At 42.2% G+C, this 22404-nt stretch overlaps 2 protein-coding genes across 2 annotated transcripts; both read left to right on the plus strand.

The window, feature by feature from the left end:
• Positions 1-844: 844 nt before the first annotated feature.
• Positions 845-1851, plus strand: LOC308461362 (olfactory receptor 4N5-like; the record flags this gene model as incomplete). The annotated part of the gene is made up of 1 exon (XM_080978228.1): positions 845-1851. The coding sequence occupies one exon, from the start codon at positions 845-847 to the stop codon at positions 1766-1768; it is 924 nt and encodes a 307-aa protein (XP_080834354.1). The 3' UTR covers positions 1769-1851.
• Positions 1852-11414: 9563 nt separating this feature from the next.
• Positions 11415-12329, plus strand: LOC308461363 (olfactory receptor 4N2-like; the record flags this gene model as incomplete). Its single annotated transcript, XM_080978229.1, has 1 exon — positions 11415-12329. One exon carries the CDS (start codon positions 11415-11417, stop codon positions 12327-12329), a length of 915 nt encoding a protein of 304 aa, XP_080834355.1.
• Between the last annotated feature and the right edge of the window lie 10075 nt (positions 12330-22404).

Raw genomic sequence — 22404 nt, forward strand, 5'->3', positions numbered from 1 at the left:
CTCACTACCCTGTGAGGGAGGTACATCGGGATTCATTGCTGTTGTTTGAGGCTCAGATGGCTTCAGTGATGCAGAGTGCCTTCCATCATCTTCAGCTGGTGACCCTGTGGACAGGGATAGCCTAACTTCTGTTGTCTATGCTCTGGTAACCTCTAAGTTAGATTACTACTATATGTGGAGTTGCCACTGGATAAGGTTAGGAAGCTTTAACTGGTGGAGAATTCAACAGTCAGGTTGTTCACTGGGGAAGACAGTTTGATCATGTAACACTGATCCTGGCCTGACTGCACTAGCTATCATTTAGTTTCCATAATCTTAGAATTGGAAGGCCATTCAACCTCTGTTTAAAAAACCATAAGGAAGGAGAGTCCACCACCTCTTGTGGGAATCTGTTCCACTGCTAAACAGCTCTTAGTGTCAGAAAGTTTTTCAGAATGTCTCACAGGTACTAATCCCACACTCTAATCACTACAAAACACTGGCTCTGTGTTATGTACTAAGCTTAGATCCTAGAACAATAGGCAAGTAGGATCCTAGAATGCAACAATTGCTTGGCCTGCAGGAAAAGACCAATCAGGCTCCAGGAGGGAAGCAGAATCAGCCATTCAGACAGGACTCATTGTGTAAATAATGTACAGTGGTACCTCAGGTTAAGTACTTAATTCGTTCCGGAGGTCTGTTCTTAACCTGAAACTGTTCTAAACCTGAAGCACCACTTTAGCTAATGGGGCCTCCTGCTGCTGCCGTGCCGCCGGAGCCCGATTTTAAAAGGAGCAGGGGTATTGCAATCATTTATTGTTTAACAATCCGAATATAATTGTTTTGCAGGACTACATCTGCAAGGATGGAAAATGGGAATCACACTGTAGTAAAAGAGTTTGTTATCCAGGGGTTGTCACAGCTCTGGGAGATGCAGCTGTTCCTTTGTGTTCTTCTCCTGCTCTTCTACATCATCATCCTACCTGCAAACTTTGTCATCATTGTGACAATCTGTAAGGACCCCCATCTGGGATCCCCCATGTTTTTCTTCTTAGCCAACTTGGCCTTCTTGGACATCTGCTACAGCTGTGTCACCCCACCAAAGCTCATGGCTAACATATTCTCTGGTCGCAGGACTATATCATACCTGGGATGTATCACTCAGATTTTTTTCATTCATTTTCTTGGTGCAGCTGAGATGTTCCTTCTCATTGCCATGGCCATTGACCGGTATGTGGCCATCTGCCAGCCACTGCGCTATGCTACTATGGTGACCCAACTAGTCTGCTGGGGTATGTCGGTATGTTCATGGGTTGGAGGATTCCTGCACTCCATAATCCAGGTCATTCTCATCATCCCTCTCCCATTCTGTGGCCCCAATGAGCTTGACAACTTCTTCTGTGATGTCACCCAGATTATTAAACTGGCTTGCACCAACACTTACACATTAGAATTTTTCATGTTTGTTAGCAGTGGCCTTGTAAGCACTGCGTGTTTCATCCTCCTCCTCATCTCTTATGGGGCCCTGCTAATAAAGGTGAGGACAAGCTCAAGCCATGGGAAGAACAAAGCCTCCTCTACATGCATCACCCACATCATCATCGCCTGCATTATGTTTGGTCCAGCCATCTACATCTACTGCCGTCCCTTCCAGGACTTTCCCTTCGACAAAGTGGTAGCCTTTTTCCACACCGTGGTCTTCCCTCTGATGAATCCCATGATCTACACACTGAGAAACAAGGAGATAAAAGTTGCTATGTGGAGACTGTTGAAGAAATATAAAAATTAGTGATTTCACAATCAGTCCCTCTTCCCAAGATTCATGGGGCACAGGCTAGACAGCACCCTTTTCTGACACTCCAATGAATGAATATAGGGGAACAGGTGACCATGGATACTGTTTTGTGTTCCTTGGAGGAACCATGGTATTAACATAAAATAAATAAAAAAATAATGCAAAAAAAAAAGACCCCACTTTTTTTCCCCACTGAGGAAACAAAACCTTTATAAAAAACAAATTCAAAATTCAAATATCTTTAATACGGTCAATGACCAACAAGCAATTTATAAAATAAAATATGGCAATATAAGTACTATTGTACTACAGACAGCAGTGGAGATATGGCCAAATCACAAAATTGGTACTTATGTTTATGACCAGGTTTCGACTTTTAAGGTTTTGAGGATTCAATTCAAATATCACTACTGTTTATTATCGTTCCTTCGATGTTTGCAATTTGAACTCCGTTGCTGTCATCATTGCTCGTCTTATTCTTGTTGCAATGTAACAGTACTTCGCCACAGGCCTGTTGATTTCGGGGTCTTTGTCAGCTAAGAGGTGTCTGATATAGGTGTCATCTGTACTACGAGGTATTTTCCTCAGAATCGGCTCGATCAGCTCTTTTCTTGAGTCTCGATATAATGGGCAATATAAGATAACATGCCCGATGGTTTCTATTTCGTTGCTGTTACAGGGACACAATCTTTGTTCGATCGGTATTTTGTTGTATCTTCCCTCTAGAAGAGCTGAAGGGAGAGCGTTAAAGCAGGCCCTGGTAAATGCCCATCGGTGTTTGGCATTATGTAGAACTTTAAGATAGTTTGCTAGATGGGGGCTTTGGGAATCGAATAGGAGTTTATGAGTTATCGGAAGTTGACTAAAGTCATTTTGGGCTTCAATGTCCCTGAGTCTTTCTTTGATTATATTCTTGGCCCTTCCCCTTTCTAAACTTAATAAATACTCTGGGGAGAGACCGTATGTGGCCTATTTTCTGAGAGTGCCCTTCAACCAACTAGATTGGGATTTGTCAAGAAGCATCAGGGAAAGTAGTCCAACCGGCGAGTTGTTCAGTCTTAGCCAAGTGCATAAGGTTCTTATCCATACTTTGGTTTTGATGCTGTATAAGCCTGCTTCCAGTCGTAGGGCGGCGTTTGGGACGCATTTAGGTGTTTGTAGGAGTGATCTAAGGAAACCTGATTGTATCTTTTCGTATGGGTCTAGATTGGAGAGGGAGACGAGTGGTGCGCCGTATAGTATTTGTGCTGTTGGTTTTGCAGCGAATAGTTTAATTGTGGCAGGAATAAAATTTCCTCCCATTGTACGATGGTATCTTAGAATTGCTGTTGTACTTTTTTGTGCTGTAGCGGAACTGTAATTTATGTGGGCAGTCTTCTTCCTTGATGCTTGGAATATAACTCCTAGGTATTTAAAGCATGTCACTTGTTCAATCTCCTGATTGTCTAATTTCCATCTATATATTTTTCTTTTGTTAGAGAAGACCATGATTTTTGTTTTTTGATAGTTCACTACTAGTTTCTCTTCTCTACAATATTGTGATAAGCTGTTAAGAGCTATTTTAAGGCCCTTCTGAGTCTGGGACAGTATAACCACATCGTCTGCATAGAGTAGGATAGGCAGTTTTTTATCTGCTAATTTTGGGGCGTGTATATCCGCTCCTTGTAGGTGGTCTGTTAGGGAGTTTATATAGATGTTGAACAAAAAGGGGGCCAAGATGCATCCTTGTTTAACTCCCTTTGTTGTTCTAATGGAATTAGAGAGTTGACCTTCTTGGCTGCATCTTATACGAAGTCGTGTGTTGTTGTACAGTTTGGATATTAATAGCAGGAGACGTCGGTCTATGGATGATTTGTTGAGTTTGTCCCAGAGTCGGGGTCTTGAGATGGAGTCAAAGGCTGCTTTAAAATCTACAAATGCTGCAAATAGGTGGTGATTATGATGCAGCGTGTATTTCTCAGCTAGGTGCTGTAAGGTCAAGCAGTGATCCATTGTGGATCTCCCCTTTCTAAATCCCGCCTGTGCATCATCAAGAATCTTCGCTCTTTCTATCCATTCACACAGTTTCTCGCTGAGGTGTTTAGCATATAATTTGCTTATTATATTCAGGAGGCTTATAGGTCTGTAGTTGGAGGGATCATCCCTCAGGCCTTTTTTGTAAATGGGAATAATGATGGAAGTCCCCCAGTCGTATGGAATCTGTGCAGTTCTATCTATATATGTGAACAGGGAGGCTAACAGGGGGCCCCACCAGATCGCGTTGGTTTTAAAAAGTTCCGCTGGTATACAGTCAATTCCGGGGGCTTTCCCGTTCTTTAGTTGGTCAATCAGCAGATGGGTCTCTGTTATTGAAACTGCTGGCCATGGCTGTATCTGGTCTTCCGGTATGTCTAATGCATAGGACTCATCACTAGATTCCTCGTAAAGATTATGGAAGTGTGCTTCCCAGGCTTTCATTGATATGCAGCAGGATAGTTGTGATAGACCCCTATCCGGTTGTACAGCAACGATTCTCCAGAATAATGATGAGTTACTGGAATTGGAGGCCTCTGTCAGTTGCTGCCATAATAACTTCATTCCGTACCTTTTCTTTTGTGTCAGGAGTTTTTTTTTTCTTTTCACTGAGGAAACAAAACCTTTATAAAAAACAAAACAAAAAGCAATAAAGGTCTTCGTGTTTTGGTCATTGTTCTAAAATATGTGTCTTCTTTGGGGAGTGCAGAAAAGGAGCAAATCCTTTTCCTGTGTACTGCCCCCAGAAAATCATCATGGCAACCCCTTCTTTCCATGCAACCAGTCATTTCCCTTCTCTGTAGATCAAAGCTGTCTTGCAAGAGAGGGGGGTCATAGCTCAGTGAAAGAGCATGTAGACACTCCCAGGTTTGCCAGGAAGTGTAGGGAAGTCGTGGAGAGCCACTGACAATCAGTGTGGACTTCCCCCCGCCCCCAATTTTTTAAATTAATTTTCACATTAGTCACGTACAAAAGAAAAAGAGAAAAAGACAAAAGAAAAACATTACAATACACAAAAATACAGAAAAACACATAGAAAAGAATTTTAATTTCCAAATCCGGATTGCATTACATTGATGACTTCCTCGAATCCCCTCTAACTGAATTTCATTTTATCACCTAATTAGCAGTTCTCCAAATTCATATTTCTAATAATATTAACTTCTTTCATTTACTAACTTCTTCTCCATTATTAATATTCCAATCATTTGTATTTTTAACTACATAAACTTATTGTAACGCTAGGCCTAATGTTTTACTTCCAAGAGATTTCTCTTTATCTTATATTACAGTATTAACTAGATATTCTTTAAAATTCTTCCAATCCTTTTGGGTCTCTTCTTTCTGGTTGCGGATTCTTCCAGTCAGGTCGGCCAGCTCCAAAAGTCCAACATCTTCATCTGCCATTCTTCTATTGTTGGCATCTCTTGCGATTTCCAGTTTTTGGCAAATAAAATTCTTGCCGCTGTAGTGGCATACAAAAACATTCTAACATCTTTTTTGGGCAATTCTAGTCCTATTATTCCAAGTAGAAAGGCTTCTGGTTTTTTAATAAATGTATTCTTCAACATTTTTTTCAACTCATTATAAATCTTCTCCCAGAGGTCTTTCACCTTGGGAGATGTCCACGACATATGGTAGAAAGTACCTTCTTTTTCTTCACATTTCCAACACAAATTATCCTTTGTATGATACATCTTTGCTAATTTCACCGGGGTTAAGTTCCATCTATACACCATTCTCATAATGTTTTCATTTAATACCGTACATGCAGTAAACTTAACCCCTTTCTTCCACAGCCTTTCCCAATCTTTCAATATTATATTGTGTCCAACATCTCTTGCCCAATCAATCATCACAGATTTAACTTGTTCATCCTTTGTATGCCATTCTAACAACAAATACATTTTAAAGAGATTTTTAACATTAGTATCTAACAATTCCGTTTCCAATTTGGATTTTTCTGTTGCAAAACGGTTTTTCCTATCCAATTTAAACAATTCATTAATCTGATAATATTGTAACCATCCATTTAATTTGTCTTTGATTTGGTCAAATGGTCTTAGTTTAAATTCTTCATTTTCTTCCACTAGTAAAACATCATATTTCAACCATTTACTCTCCATATTCAACTTTTTCTGAGCCTTAGCTTCCATTGGTGAAAGCCATCTGGGTGTTTTCCTTTCCAAGAGATCTTTATATCTTATCCATACATTATATAGAGATTTTCTAATTACATGATTTTTAAAACCTTTATGGGCCGATATCTTGTCATACCATAAATATGCATGCCAACCAAATACACTGTCGAATCCTTCCAAGTCTAACACATCAGCATTATCTATTTGAATCCATTCCTTAATCCAGCAGAAAGCTGCTGCCTTGAAATATATTTTCAGATCTGGCAGGGAAAATCCCCCTCTCTCTTTTGCATCTGTTAATATTTTATATTTAATTCTGGGTTTCCCCCCCGCCAGATAAATTTAGACAATGCTTTCTGCCATTCTTTAAAACATCTGACATTATCAGTAATTGGTAAAGCTTGGAATAAAAACATCTTTAACCACCTATATTCGGCCCATTAATGACAATTTTAAATTTGACCAAATCTCAAGATCTCTCTTTCTTTCATTCCATAATTTCTTATAATTGTCATTATATAAATTCAAGTTTTTCACCAATAAATTCACACCCAGGTACTTTACTTTTTTCACAAAAACAAGGCCTGTCTTTTCCTGAAGGATTTTCTCACCTCATTATCTAATCCCCCCCCCCCCCCAGCACTTTGGTTTTGCTCTTGTTTAACTTAAATCCTGCTACTTGCCCGAACTCTTGAATCAACTCCAGTGCTTTCACTGCACTGGAATCTGGGTCTTGTAATGTTAATACCAAATTGTCAGCAAAGGCTTTTAACTCATATTGTTTGGATCCTACTGTTATACCTTTAACCTCTTCCTCTTTCCTTAGCATGTTTAGCAAAACCTCCAGGACCGTAATAAAAAGCAGAGGGGAAAGTGGGCACCCTTGCCTGGTTCCTTTCTCAATTCTAATTTCTTCTGAAACCACATTATTAAATATGAGTTTAGCTTTTTGCTCAAAATAGATCACATTAATACCATTTAAAAATTATTATCCAGCCTCAATACTTTCTAAATTCCTTTTCATAAAACTCCATGAAACATTATCAAAGGCCTTCTCAGCATCTTATAAACATTAACATCGCTTTTGAGTTTTTTTAACTTCTAATCTTTCTAACACATCGATTATATTCCTAATGTTATCTTTCATAGATCTCCCAGGTAGAAATCCTGCCTGGTCCTTATGAATATAATCTGTTAGTACCTTCTTCAACCTGTTGGCCAGAATGTTAGCAAAAAAATTGTAATCCACATTTAGTATGAGATCAGCCTATAATTTTTCACATGGGACCTATTTTGGTCTGGTTTTGGAATCAGGGTTATAAAGTCTTCCTTCCAGGTTTCAGGTGCTTTGTCCCCTCTAATATCTTATTGCATACGTCCATCAATGGCTGAATAAGCCAGTCTTTAAAAGTTTTATAGTATTTTGCTGACAAACCATCTGGCCTTGGTGTTTTACCAAGCTGGATCTGATTTATTGCATTCTTGACCTCTTGTCTTGTGATCAATCCATTAAGTAGGATCTTTTTATTTTCGGGAATTTTTGGCAATCCATGTACTTGGATAAATTGCTCGATTTTTTCTTTTTTCTCATTCTGTATCCTTTTCTTGATTAAATTTTGTTGTATGAGGAATCCTCTCATTACTGCCTTACTTGCATCCCAAACGACTCTTATTTCCACCTCAGAATTAACATTTGTCTCAAAGTAATCCTTTAGAGTCTTTTGGGCCTTCCTAATCATCTGCTCATTGCTCAATAAATCATCGTTCATTCTTGATCTCCGCAGGCAGCTGGATCGAGGCGGGTCGGGGCTGCTGATTCTTCTAGACCTGTCAGCAGCCTTCGACATGGCTGATCACGAACTCCTGGACCACAGCCTTGCCGATGTGGGGATCTAGGGCACAGTCTTTCAATGGCTGCGCTTGTTTATCTTTGGTCGGGGACAGAGGGTGGCGCTTGGGGGGAACTGTCATCGCGCCACTCCCTGGTGTGTGGAGTGCCTCAGGGTGCGATACTCTCCCTGATGCTTTTCAACATCTTTATGCGCCCCCACGCCCAGCTTGTCCGGAGTTTTGGGTTGGGCTGCCATCAGTATGCCGATGACACCCAATTCTATCTGTTGATGGATGGCCATCCTGACTCGGCCCCAGACACACTGATCAGATGTTTGGAAGCTGTGGCTGGATGGCTACGTGGGAGCCAGTTGAAGTTAAATCCTTCAAAGACAGAGGTCCTTTGGCTGGGTTGGGACGATATGGGATTGGGGGGGCAACTCCCATCTCTTGCGGGGGCGCAATTAGTGCCAGCACCGTCCGTTAAGAGTTTGGGTGTAATCTTCAACACCTCCCTTTTCATGGAGGCGCAGGTTGAAGCTATAACAAAGGCGGCATTTTTTCATCTCCACCAAGCTAAGCAGTTGGCTCCTTACCTCTCTCGCCCTGACCTAGCCACTGTGATCCACGTGACGGTCACCTCCAGACTGGATTATTGTAACTCGCTCCACGTGGGGCTGCCCTTGAGACTGACCCAGAAACTCCAGCGGGTGCAGAATGCTGCAGCGAGACTCCTTACGGGGTCCTCGCTGTGAGATCACATTTACCCGGTGCTATACCAGCTGCACTGGCTCCCAGTGGAGTACAGGATCAGGTTTAAGGTGCTGGTTTTAACTTTTAAAGCCCTATACAGCCTAGGACCCTCATACCTACGAGACCGCCTCTCCTGGTATGTTCCACAGAGGAACTTACGATCTTCAAACAAAAACATCTTGGAGGTCCCAGGCCACAGAGAGGTTAGGCTGGCCTCAACCAGAGCCAGGGCTTTTTCAGCTGTGGCTCCGATCTGGTGGAATGCTCTGCCACAAGAGACTAGGGCCCTGCGGGACTTGACATCTTTCCACAGGGACTGCAAGACAGAGCTGTTCCATCAAGCCTTTGGCCAAGGCACAGCCTGACTCCCTCCTTTGGCAATCTTCACAGAACTCTAGCCCAATGGTTGCCATCAATTTGATTTGAATTAATTTTATAATGAAATGATTTTAGAATCTTGTATTATTTTATTGTTGTTAGCCACCCTGAGCCCGGCTTTGGCTGGGGAGGGCGGGATATAAATTATTATTATTATTATTATTATTATTATTATTATTATTATTCATCTGTAAGACCCCTGCAGAGACAATTTTATTTCCAACAACACTGCATTATGATCCGAGCAGGTCAGTTTGGACAATACTGAGGCAGATTGACCTGTAGATCTGAGTCAGTACAAGGCAGATTCCCATGTTTCTACACAGTCACTAAACTAGTCTGCTGCCATCAGGTACAATGGAGCAGGATACTCTCCCATTGCCATATTTGGATTTGATATTGAATATGTAAATAGATTTTTTTTCCTTTTCCATTTTTCCTATTTTTCTCTTTCCCCCCTTAACAGTCCTTTCTTGATGTTTATTTTTGGTGATGTTTGTTATATAACTAATTCATGTACAAAAAGGAGAGCTGTTATTTACTCTGTGTTGAGGTTTAATAAAAAAATAAACAATTAAACGGGGAAGTGACTAGAAAATGGGGTTCTCAAACCTCATGCTGATTATCAATATCCTTGAAGCTGAAATAAAAGAAATTCCTAACCTTTTTAATGAGGTCCTCTGGGATCACTGGAAGGTGTTTCTTCTGGGCTCAGTATATCCTTGGATGCACTTCTTCCATAGGCAATATAAGTATGAGGATGACGAAGATTTCTTCTGCCAGAAGGGCTGTCTGCAAATTGAAAGGGATCAAAGGGTAAGTGTTTGTCTCATCTCTGCTCTTTTTTACATTGTCTTTTTGCATGGCTTTAGTTTTCCTCCCTTGCTCCTCTATTGATCATTTGGTTCAATTTGGATACCAGTTGTCCTGCTTGCTGGCATCTGGTGGGCCACACTGAGAAGAAGATGCTGGGCTAGATGGGCCACTGGCCTGATCCTGCAGACCTTTCTTTTGTTCTTATCTTCCTTGCTAATCACTACTAAGGAAGCAAAGAGAACACAGAGGAGGGGTCTGGTGGAGGATCAGGATGGGAGGCATGGTGGCTTCTTTTTTCTGACTGCCTCAAGCCTTTATGGCAGAGTTGGCTAAACTGCAGCCCTCCAGCTGTTGTTCAGCTCTCACCAGCTCCAGGTACCATGACAAGTGGTCAGGGATGGTGACAGTTGTGGTCCAGCAATATCTAGAGGACTAGTGGCTCCCTACTCTTGCTTTAAGGGGACAGCCATTACTTTCAATGCAAAAATTAGAAGGAATTTGTATTAAAATGCTGATTGATTTTGATTAGGACTCTTTTTCTAAACAAATATCAAACTGATGTTAAAATGTGGGAAACTGAATTTAAGATAGGAAAAATGAGAAACCAAGAAACTGAAAATGACAAATCCTTCTTTCCCTAGTCCCTGAGCTCTGCATGTGTGGCCAGCACTACCATTTAGACAAATTGAAGAAGCTGCCTCAGGTGGCAAATGCTGGAGGGTGGGAAATGTGGAGGACAGAACTGTGTGTTCCATATGGTCTTCCCTTTGCATCCTAAGCTAGTTGTAGTTGATGTGTAGTTGAGGATTCTCTGGTAGGAAAGCAATGTTAAGCTGCCAGTTTTGTCAGCAGCTGAGTGTGGTATTATGGGGTGGGGGGCACCATCTTATTCAGGCTTCCTCAGCCTCAGCCCTCCAGATGTTTTTGGCCTACAACTCCCATGATCCCTAGCTAGCAGGACCAGTGGTTAGGGATGATGAGAATTGTAGTCTCAAAACATCTGGAGGGCCGAGGTTGAGGAAGCCAGATCTTATTCCTCATTTCAGGCAGCAAAAGGTTTTCAGTCAGATCTGATCATTCTATCATGGTCTTGAGAATCTCTGTGGTTGGAGGAAGGAAGGAATAGGGTCCAGAAGCAGCAGCAGCAGCAGCAGCAGCAGCAGCAGCAATGAATCTCAGTCTTGTTATCCTTAGATTTGGAAATGGGCCATAACTCAGTGGTAATCTGTTTTGCACTTCAGAAGGTCCCAGGCTCAATCCATTCAGATAAGTGCAAGTTTCAAACAATAGTTGTATTGTAGTTTATTGTTTCTGAAAGTGCAAATGTGGTCAATTTGGCTTTAACTGCACACTGAATTGAATTTCTCCTCTTCAATATCAGTGACATCATGTTCTAATTGCACAGGAGTCCATGTGACTCATCTCCTGGGTTTAGTTTTCTGAACATATTATAGCCATCCAGTCCAGCTGGAGCACATATCACTGAGACATCTAACCCATACAGTGCTGTTAGGCAATCATCATTTCTCTGCGCAAAAGCCACAGAACCTGAATGTAACATGAACCCATGAGTTAGTTTGATCTGCTCCTGGCCAGCCTACCAATTGGTTGCATTTTTAATAAGATGTATAAATGGGGGCAGTGGGATTGCAATCATTTATTGTTTAACAATTCAAATATAATTGTTTTTCAGGACTACATCTGCAAGGATGGAAAATGGGAATCACACTGTAGTGAAAGAGTTTGTTATCCAGGGGTTGTCACAGCTCTGGGAGATGCAGCTGTTCCTTTGTGTTCTTCTCCTGCTCTTCTACATCATCATCCTACCTGCAAACTTTGTCATCATTGTGACAATCTGTAAGGACCCCCATCTGGGATCCCCCATGTTTTTCTTCTTAGCCAACCTGGCCTTCTTGGACATCTGCTACAGCTGTGTCACCCCACCAAAGCTCATGGCTAACATATTCTCTGGCCACAGGACTATATCATACCAGGGATGTATCACTCAGATTTTTTTCATTCATTTTCTTGGTGCAGCTGAGATGTTCCTTCTCATTGCCATGGCCATTGACCGGTATGTGGCCATCTGCCAGCCACTGCGCTATGCTACTATGGTGACCCAAGTAGTCTGCTGGGGTATGCTGGTATGTTCATGGGTTGGAGGATTCCTGCACTCCATAATCCAGGTCATTCTCATCATCCCTCTGCCATTCTGTGGCCCCAATGAGCTCGACAACTACTTCTGTGATGTCACCCAGTTCATTAGGCTGGCTTGCACCAACACTTACACATTAGAATTTTTCATGTTTGTTAGCAGTGGCCTGGTAAGTGCTGCATGTTTCATCCTCCTCCTCATCTCTTATGGGGCCCTGCTTATAAAGGTGAGGACAAGCTCAAACCATGGAAAGAACAAAGCCTCCTCTACGTGCATCACCCACATCATCATCGCCTGCATTATGTTTGGTCCAGCCATCTACATCAACTGCCATCCCTTCCAGGACTATCCCTTTGACAAGGTGGTGGCCTTTTTCCACACCATGGTCTTCCCTCTGATGAACCCCATGATCTATACACTGAGGAACAAGGAGATAAAAGTTGCTATGTGGAAACTGATGAAGAAATAAAGAAATTAGTGATTTCACAATCAGTCCCTCTTCCCAAGATTCATGGGGCACAGGGTTCTCATGGATGTGTAGATCTTATGCAAATAGGGTAGACATCATCGCTTTCTGACACTCCAATGAATGTACATTGGGGAACATGGATACTGTTTCGTGTTCCTTGGATGAACCATGGTATTAACATGACAAAAATCATATTAATATAAAATCATATATAAATATTTCCAAATAAAAAACACCCATTTTTCACTGAGAAAGCAAAACCTTTATATAAAAACAAAAACAAAATAAAAGCAATAGAACTCCTGGTGTTTTGGTCATTGTTCTCAAATATGTGTCTCCTTTGAGGAATGTAGCAGAAGAGAAAAGCCATAGCCTGTGTACTGCCCCCAGAAAATCATCATGGCACCCCCACCTTACCATACTTTCCTAAGCATGTTTATGCAAATATATTTACTTCCCAATAAGTGTAGTTAGGATTGCAAAATGGGGTTGTCAGCCACAAGCTTCCAATCAACATCCTTGAAGTAGCTTTGAAGCATTGGAAATAAATGAAAAAGAAGTTTGGTTTATAATAAGGCCCTCGGGAGCCTGTGGAAGGGTTGTACCCAAGAGCCCAGCTTATCCTTTGATACACACCTCCTCACCTTCAGCTCTCCCAGGGCCAGAAGTAATATAGCATGGGAGGATGAGCAAACCTGCCGCTGCCTCAAGGGCTGTCATACACTTGGTGGCAGCAGGGGGTAAGTGACAGCTACATCTTCACACTTCAGCCTTCTCTGTCTCCCATCATACCCCTTCCTTCCTTCCTTCCTTCCTTCCTTCCTTCCTTCCTTCCTTCCTTCTGCAAGAAAGCAAGAGGAGCGATAAAGGAATAGGGTGAGGGAGCTGAAGTGACTGTATTCACTCCTTTAGCCACAAGGTCTTTGATGGGATGGGCAAGGTTCTGAATTCTGTCTGCTACCAATAGTGAAGTGGTACAGAGGCCACAGAGTCAATCCCTGGGTTCTCCAGGTAGAGAAGACTCCTGTCTAAAATCCTGGAGAGCAACTGCCAGTTAGTGCAGATAATACCAAGCTAGATAGACGAATGGTCTCACTCGGTATAAGACAGCTTCCTATGTTCTTTATGTTCCTATGTTCTTATATTCTTTATCTAAACTGTTTTTCTCTCATTAGTAGTTTAAAAGGAAACATACATTCATTGTTTTCTATGTTGCAAAAGATAGTCTAAAACTTGAACCCATTTTAATGAGAGAAGAGCAATCATGCCTTTTCTCTTGGAGGGACTGGGGTTCAGAAAAAGAAAGGCAATATTTTGAGGTCCCTCTTCCGGAAAACTCATGTGTCTGCATATTTTCTACTTCACAGGTCCATAATGTGGGTATCTGAGAGAGAACCTTTATGTATGTGTATCTATTTCCTATGATTATTCAGTCCCATTATTTATACATGGAATGGAATGTAAGGTTCAGCATATTTGCTTTATTTACAAATATCCAAGCAAAGAATGATGGAAGCAAGCAGGCGCTCCTAAAGCAGGCAATAAATCTTCAGAGAACAACTTCTGTACTCTCTTAACTCCATTTAGGCACTATAAGCACAGGATCTCTCTAATCAAATATTTTTGCTCGTTCTCTCTACCCACTTCTGCCCATAGCTGGATATTTCTTATCTCTTCCTGATCTGATGGGTATCTAATTCAAAAGATGTATATAACTCATATATATTGCCCAGAGGAGAGAGAGAGTTCGTTACACACTGAGCACTCAGCCTAAACTATTAGCACACCAGTAACCTAACAAGGAGGACATTAGTAGCCAATCGTAACATTATTTTTACTGCATTAAGTTGGGCAGCAAGTGAAAGAGCACTAAAATATGAAATGCACAGATGAGCCTTGAACTGATGCTTATTAAATAGAAATTCCACCACCCTATCTTTCTCATTTTTTTATTTCAGTCAATGACCAGTAGAGAATAACCCTCCTTGCAATTCTTTCACTAGAACAGGGAAGGAAAACCTGTGGTCCTTTTGGTGTTGCTGGGCTGCATCAAGGCCCAGACAGTATGGACAATGGTCCCAGATTATGTTGTTGGAATGTGGAGGTGAATGCTCAGCCAAAGCTGAACTGAATACTGAACCCCTCTTGGAGGAGCATGCTTTACCCCAGATATAATCACACTGAGACTCTGGGTTTAGGAAAACAAGGAAGCCAGTGTTTATTAGAGGAAATATATGTTTGGTAAAAAAAGAGATTACCAAGCTTTAGTCAAAAAAGTGCACCTATTCCTGGCACTTTGAAAACTATACCAGTATGATAAACCTCTTTTCATTTGAAATTGACTTTTCATTTGCCTTTTGAAAAAGCAGCAGCTCGACAAGATACCCAAATGATAACTGGACCCCTGGTTTCTTACAAACCAGCCAATCAATGACCTGTATGCACTGTTTATATAACCTTGAGGTGAAAGGGGGAGAGGGGAAACCCACCTTGTAGATTTTTCCTGTTTAATATCTTCATCATTATTTGACTGCAGAGCTATGCACTCTAAAAATGGAACAATGGAACCATACAGTAGTGGAGATGGAACTGAACTATACAGTAGTGACAGAGTTTGTTCTCCAGGGATTATCACAGATCTGGGAGCTGCAGCTGTTCCTCTGTTGTCTCCTCCTGCTCTTCTATGTCATCATCCTACCTGGGAACATCCTTATCATTGTGACCATTTTGAATTATTCCCATCTGGGATCCCCCATGTTTTTCTTCTTGGCCAATTTGGCTTTAATGGACATCTGCTACAGCTGTGTCACCCCTCCAAAGATGATAGCCAACGTCTTGGCTGGCTGCAGAACCATCTCCTACAGGGGCTGCATTGCGCAGCTTTTCTTCATTCATTTTCTGGGTGGGGCCGAGATCAACCTCCTTATTGCCATGGCTGTGGATCGGTATGTAGCCATCTGCCACCCACTGCACTATGCCACTGTGATGACCAGAGTGGTTTGCTGGATGTTAGTTGCAGGTTCATGGGCAGGAGGATTCATACATTCTATAATCCAGGTGATTCTCATCATACCACTTCCTTTCTGTGGCCCCAATGAACTGGACAATTTCTTTTGTGACATCACCCAGATCATCAAGCTGGCTTGCACCAACACTTATGCATTAGAATTTGTCATGTTTGTTAACAGTGGTCTGGTCACTACTGGATGTTTCATCCTCCTCCTCATTTCATATGGGGCTTTGCTGGTCAAGGTGAGGACAGGCTCTGGTCAAGGGAAGAGCAAAGCCTCCTCTACGTGCATCACCCACATCATCATTGTCTTCATCATGTTTGTTTTTTTTTTTTTAAATAATGTTTATTAAAATTTTCAAAAATACAGAAAGTAAAAATTAAAATACATTCAGATCCTTTTTTTCATATATCCACTTTCTGGGACTCCCCCCTTCCCCCACCCCTATCATATTCATTTTTCATGTTGTTGGCTCCACAAGCTCTCGGTTCTGATTAAAAACTTAATTTGTTTAAACCATTATTCGAATTTAAAATTTCTACATTCCTCATCAATACCCTTAATAAAAAACCAAAAACTTCTTTCCCAGGGCCCACCCCATTTTCATTCCACAATTTCCCTTTTTTTTTTTTAGTAATAAAGACACCCCACATAATAGAAATATCAGAAATAAGAAATAAAAGATATAATAGATGAAACAAAGCCAGTTCAAAAAAAAGAAGTTGACAAGCCTTTGGATTTTAGTTCTCCCCCTCTGTCCCCGGTTTAATTTCCCCCTGACCACCAAACCATGTTATCCGCCTGGAATTCTTACAATCCATAAATCGCCTATTTCCCCCAACTCCTTGCTGGCTCTTTTTTTTTTTTTTTTTTTTCCTTTCATAATTATTTTTTAAAACACTTAACTTCAGATCTTTAATAAAGCTCCCCCCATTGTTCTTTCCAAATTGTAGTCCAGTTTCCTCTTGTTCCGCTGCTGAAACGTTCTAATTCAGAAGCTTAGTAAGTCTGCAGGGATTCTTGTTATTCAGGAACAAAAACTTGCGTTCAGTCCCTTCCTTTCTTCAATAGAAAATTCTATTGTCTCCTTTAGCTGAACACCCTGTAGACAAAATATTATTTCCGTTTTGCAGCTTTCCCAGAAGATAACCAGTTCTGTAAAATTCCAATGGTATTTTTCCACTTACGACCATCTTTGTAATGTCCCGAAACTCCTCTAGGGGGATTGTTGTAACTTTGTTTTCTCTAGTCCAAAAGTCCGATTGTTATCCATATTTTCGCCATTTTGTATCCAAGTTTTAACAAGTTGTAACAAATTGTATCAAATTTAGCCAGCAAAGTTCTCATAATAAAATCCTCTCTACTTTCCGACTTTGACAGCTACTTTGACAGCTGTCAAAATCTCCGACTCTTTTCACCAGGCTCTCTCTTCAATCACCCCGGTTCCCAGGGGGGGGGGGGTTACGTTTCTTCTCCCTCAATTCGTCCTCCAGCACAGTTCTTATAATTCCCCATCGTGGAATTCTTAGTTTTTATCAGCAATACAAATCTTTTTGGACCTTGGTTTCCCCGTCCTTGTCTTGGAAGGTTTACAATAGGGGGGGGGACTGACTTCCTTTTTGGATCCCCCCCCGCTCGTGTCCAATTCAAAAAGAAATTCTTTTTTTTCCTCCTTTTAAACCCAGTTTCCAAATTACTCACGGGTTGTTGTTAAAAAGTCCGAATTTTCAATGGAAGAAGTCAGCGCTCTCCGCCGGATGGCATGCGGCTGCGCTCGGCAGGGATAGCAGAGGACTGTATTTTATTATAAGTTTAAGTTAAGTCTGCTGCAACTGGAGTTCTTATGGACAGTGCCAGTCCTGAATGTATTGGATTTGTGACCATTATGCTTCAGTAGCAGTAAAGCTCTGCTGGATGAAATACAATTGCCTCTTGCCTCTTGTCTATTTACTGGGAATCCGACAACTTGTTTAAGGTTTTACTCTGCTAACTATACATTGGAGTTCTGCTCTGGGTGATATTGAGTAGAATTTCATGACAGTAGCCAGTCATATTTTACTATTTAACAGCACCACAAAGCCAAATTAGGCAACACTAATCTAAATAACCAATCACACAACTTCCTTGTAAGATATGGCTACATAAGATATGGCAATTAGAATAAGATGTGTTATTTGATTATTGATGTAAACCCCCAAAATGTATTTTTTATTGTTAAGCTTTTACCTCTATCTTCAGTACATTTTATTTTATTGCTTTGGCTAGTGGCTGATGCAAATAAAGATTCTTCTGATTCTATATGAACATGTTGCAGTGCCAGCTCATAACTGGGGTAATGCATTCTGCCAATGTGGAAAAGAGCAAATTTCTTCACTGCTGATAAGGATCCAGAGCAGGCCTGACTGGATTTCAGAGCCCATCAAGCAAAAGCAGAGTCATCAAGAAAGGCAGGAGTCAAAGACTGACAATCCAGCTAACAGTTGCAGTCAGTGCTGGATTTACGTATAAGCTAAACAAGCTATAGTTTAGGGCCCCACTTTCTTGGGGCTCTCAAAAAATGTAAAGGAAAAAACCTGGATGTATATTTCCAAAATATAAGATAAAAAACAAATAAAATAAAACCTACATACAGGAACAGTGTTTTGTGTTGTGTATGGACCTATTAGGTCCATAAATTACCATATAGCATGTATTCAACACAGAAAACAGCAACAATTTCTTGTTGATAAAGGACAGCTAGACATATAAAGGGCCCCATTACCTTCAGTAGCTTAGGGCCTCATCAGACCAAAATCTGGCCCTGGTTGCAGTAAGCTGATCAAAAGTAGATGAGAGAAATTAACAGTAATGCAACAATCATGTCTACCAAAGGAAGAGATTGTTTATAACAACAACAACAACAACAACAACAACAACAACAACAACAACAATTTATTATTTATACCCCGCCCATCTGGCTGGGCTTCCCCAGCCACTCTGGGCAGCTTCCAAAAAAAATATTAAAACACTGCAATACATCAAACATGAAAAGCTTCCCTAAACAGGGCTGTTTATTCACCACCCTATGAAGCCCATCGCCCAGCCCTTCCCGGCTAGCTTTTATAAGCAAGGATGGGCAAGGATCAAGGAGACAGGTGGTTGGTTTCACTCGTCCAAGCAGCCTGTCCACATCCTCGGAGGTAACAGATTGGAATTGATCCCACGCAACTTGACTAGACAGGACTCTAGCACTCTCTAGCACTCTCCCGCCCCGGCCCTGCTCCCACAGTGGAGTCTACCTCTTCCCGAATCTGAGCGACTTTATCTGCAAAAAACTTTGCAAAATCATTGCAGGAGATCATGTGGCCCGTACTTGGCCCCGATGTAGCAGGTGGTTCGGCTAAATTGCGAACCACCTGAAAAAGTCTCCTGCTGCTGTTTTCTGCAGATGTAATAGGGGCAGTGAAGAAAGTCTTCTTCGCCATCGCTACCACCACTTGGTAGGCTCGACATTGAGCTCTAACCCGTGTCTGGTCAGCTTCAGAATGGGTTATCCGCCACCGGCGCTCTAGCCGTCTCAACGATTGTTTCATTGCCCTCAGATCCATGGAAAACCACGGTGCTGTCCGGGCTCCATGCAATCGGAGAGGGCGCTTCGGAGCCAAACAGTTTCGCTTTTACTTAGTGGCAGATCACCAACATCCATAGAGGTAAACACCAGGTCCAAGGCATGTCCGCGGCTATGGGTTGGGCCAGACTTATTCAGGGACAGCCCCATGGAGGCCATGTTTTCCACGAAGTCCCGAGCGGCCCCTTGTAAGGTCGTGTCGGCATGGATATCAAAATCCCCTAGGACAACCAAACTAGATGTCTCCAGGAGAACATCCGCCACAACCTGAAGCAGCTCGGGCAGGGAATCCTTGGTGCAGCGGGAAGGTCGGTACACCAAAAGGAATCCTGTACTGCTCCTATTGCCCAACTTCCAGAACATGCACTCAGAGAACTGGGTATTCCCAATAGGACGCCTGGTGCAAACTAATGACTTCCTAAAAATCACTGCAACCCCCCCTCCCCACCCACAAGGCCTGGGTTGCTGTGCGTAAGAGAAACCTGGTGGCAAGGACAGGCCCATCTGCTTCATCCAACCAAGTCTCTGTTACACATGCCAGGTCAAGTCCTCCATCCATGATCAAGTCATGGATGGCAGTGGTCTTATGAATCATTGACCTGGCATTGCACAGCAGCACCTTCAGGTCATGTGGGTATCCCTTGCTGATTCTAGTATCCATCCAGTCAGGACCAGACCTGGAGGCAGGGATAGTCCTCAAACAACAACTAAACCTGCCTCCTCTGTAACGACATGGTCTGATCTTAGCGTAACTCCTCCTCCTACCCGTGATCACTGAGATTGGTTGTCCCAGTGCTTCCCCCCCTGTGGAACATGCCCTAGCCATTTTGTTGGCTGGCACCCACTCCCAGTTTAGATAAAATGCTATCACAATCATGTCAGCAAAACCAGGGATTATTCAGTCTCTAGTGTTGTTGGGCAAATGTTAGCTCGGGGATAGGAAACCTCTGTCCCATGGGTCAGTCTTGCCCCTCCAGGGAGTCCAAGATGACTCATGAGGCCATATTCTGCAAACCACACCAACCTGTCCATCATCTGATGTAATTGGGTGACATCACCTGATGGGTGGAACAGTGGGGTTCAATCCTGTTGGGGGTCTGCTTTGTCAGCATATTGCCTGAAGATTCAAAGGGCAGCACGAGCTATTTGAAATCCCTGCTTTAAACAGCCCCATGCTACTTCCGAACCTCCAAAAACTGATAATTTATAGGACTTCCAAACATCCCCGCATTGTACTTTGAAGTCCTGGCAGCTGAAGCTTCAAAGCTGACTTTTTAATAAAGTTCTTGATGCTAACTTTTTAATAAGGTCCTTGGGAGGCAATGGAAGGAGCTGCTCCTAAGGGCCCTGGATGTCCTTGAACAGGCAACAACTTCTCCCCACTTTTGGCTCTCCTAGGGCCAGAAGCCATATAGCCATGGAGATGGATGAGGGAGCCTAGTGGTGCCTCAAGGACTGCCAGAAAATTAGGCAGGGCAATTGGGGACTGGTAAGAGGCAGCATTCTCTCCATTCTACAGCCCTTTCCTTATCCTTCCTTGTTCTTCTGCAGCTCTTCTTGCCCCTTCTTCTCCTTCTCACTAGTCACAACTAAAGAGGAAGGTAGGTAGGTTGGGTCACTGGGGGAGGAATGAGGTGAACTGTTTTTTTTGGCTCCATTCTTTCTGCCACTATAGCCCTTCAAGCAACAGGCACATTCCCTTCTGGACAAGGACTTTCTGGACAAGAACCCACAACACTTTCACCCATACAGTAAACAGTGGTGCCCCGCAAAACGAATGCCTCACAAGACGGAAAACTCGCTAGACGAAAGAGTTTTCCGTTTTGGAGGTGCTTCGCAAAACGAATCTCCTATGGGCTTGCTTCGCAAGACAAAAATGTCTTGCGAGTTCCTGTGGGGTTTTTTTCCTCCCCTCCCCTTTTTCTAAGCCGCTAAGCCGCTTATCAGCTGATCCGATAAGCCGATAAGCCACTAAAAGCCACTAATAGCGCTAATCCGCTAATCCGTCAATGGGCTTGCTTCGCAAGACGAAAAAACTGCTAGACGAAGAGAATCACAGAACGGATTCTTTTCGTCTTGCGAGGCACCACTGTATGAGTATTGGCACCTCGTTTTTAAACAAAAGAAGGCATAGATATTGGAGGGGGGGGAGAATACATGCATAAATGTGAAAAGTGGGAGAAATACATAGAAAAATGTGTACAAATTTTCATGTGAACTTTTTTTAAGGAGAGTTCACGTACTGGTGTGGAAATTGGGGGAGTGAATTTAATACTGGGAAAATGAGCAGCAGAGAAAAATCAACAGATCTATCCATTTCTAGGTTACCCAGAGCATAAGCATACAAGAGTGAAGATCTGATCAGGAAGGAAACCAGGGGTCATTTTCTTCCCTTATAATGAGGAGCCCATTGGCTGTTGTTAGGTCGTATTGATGCAGGGTGTCTAAGAGCTGAACTGTCCTTGTTTCAAATGCTAGATTTGCTAAGTTATGCCATAGAGATCCTTGTGCTGTAGTTCCTGTTGACTGAAATCACACACTTGTTTCTGGCTGAAATCACTACTAAGAAGGTTTGTCCATTTCTGTGCACAGGAATCACAGATGGGTGCTGGAATCACACAAGAGTGATCCTGACCTGCTGTATTTATGAGCTAAAGCTGCAGAGACCAAATGGATCGACATGAGCCTTTTTCCTGCTCCCTGCTGCTTGGAGTACCGCAACACACCCATTTGGGGGGGGAATTGATCAGAGCTTCCTGCTGGCACTTGCTGGAATGGTATAACTTGCAACACTCTCAACTTTTGCACCTGGGTGGAACACACAAAAGAATAATCAACCGCACCACTGGAGTACCTGTGAGTAAGGCCAAGGAACACACTCTTTCATTACCACATCTAGACCTTGAGAGGATGTGGGAACATTTGAAGTGGGTGGCAACTTTGTGGTTTTGTCTATGTTAATTTATGGTTTTGTCTGTGTTACTAGTGTCTTGCTGCCATCACTTGCTGATTTATATAAATAGTGTTGTTTGGCAATACACAAACATGATCAGGTTTAAGAATTAAGGGCACTTATGATGGAGCTTTGAGGAAGGTGAGGGCTCATTTGCAGAGAGGAGAATAAATTTTACCAACAGCCAGGAAAGAGCATATAGTTTATGGATCCCACATTAGTTAACCTTTGCTCTTCCTGATGTTTCTGAACTACAACTCCTGTCATTCACTGACAACATGGCTGATGGAAGTTGTAGACTAACAACATATGGAGGACCACAGGTTCCCTATCCCTGATCTAATGATCCAAACTCTCTCTATTTTTAAAATATGTTCTGGAGTTATAAGAAGCATAAAATTTTGGAAGTTCTAAAACAGATTGTACAGGTCTCCTTATCTGCCAACTCACCCCTTCCTTTTCCATAAATGACATCCCACAGAGATGTGCCACAACACCTACACT

This window comes from Podarcis pityusensis (assembly GCF_964106645.2).
Source record: "Podarcis pityusensis genome assembly, chromosome: 13".
Taxonomy (NCBI): domain Eukaryota; kingdom Metazoa; phylum Chordata; class Lepidosauria; order Squamata; family Lacertidae; genus Podarcis; species Podarcis pityusensis.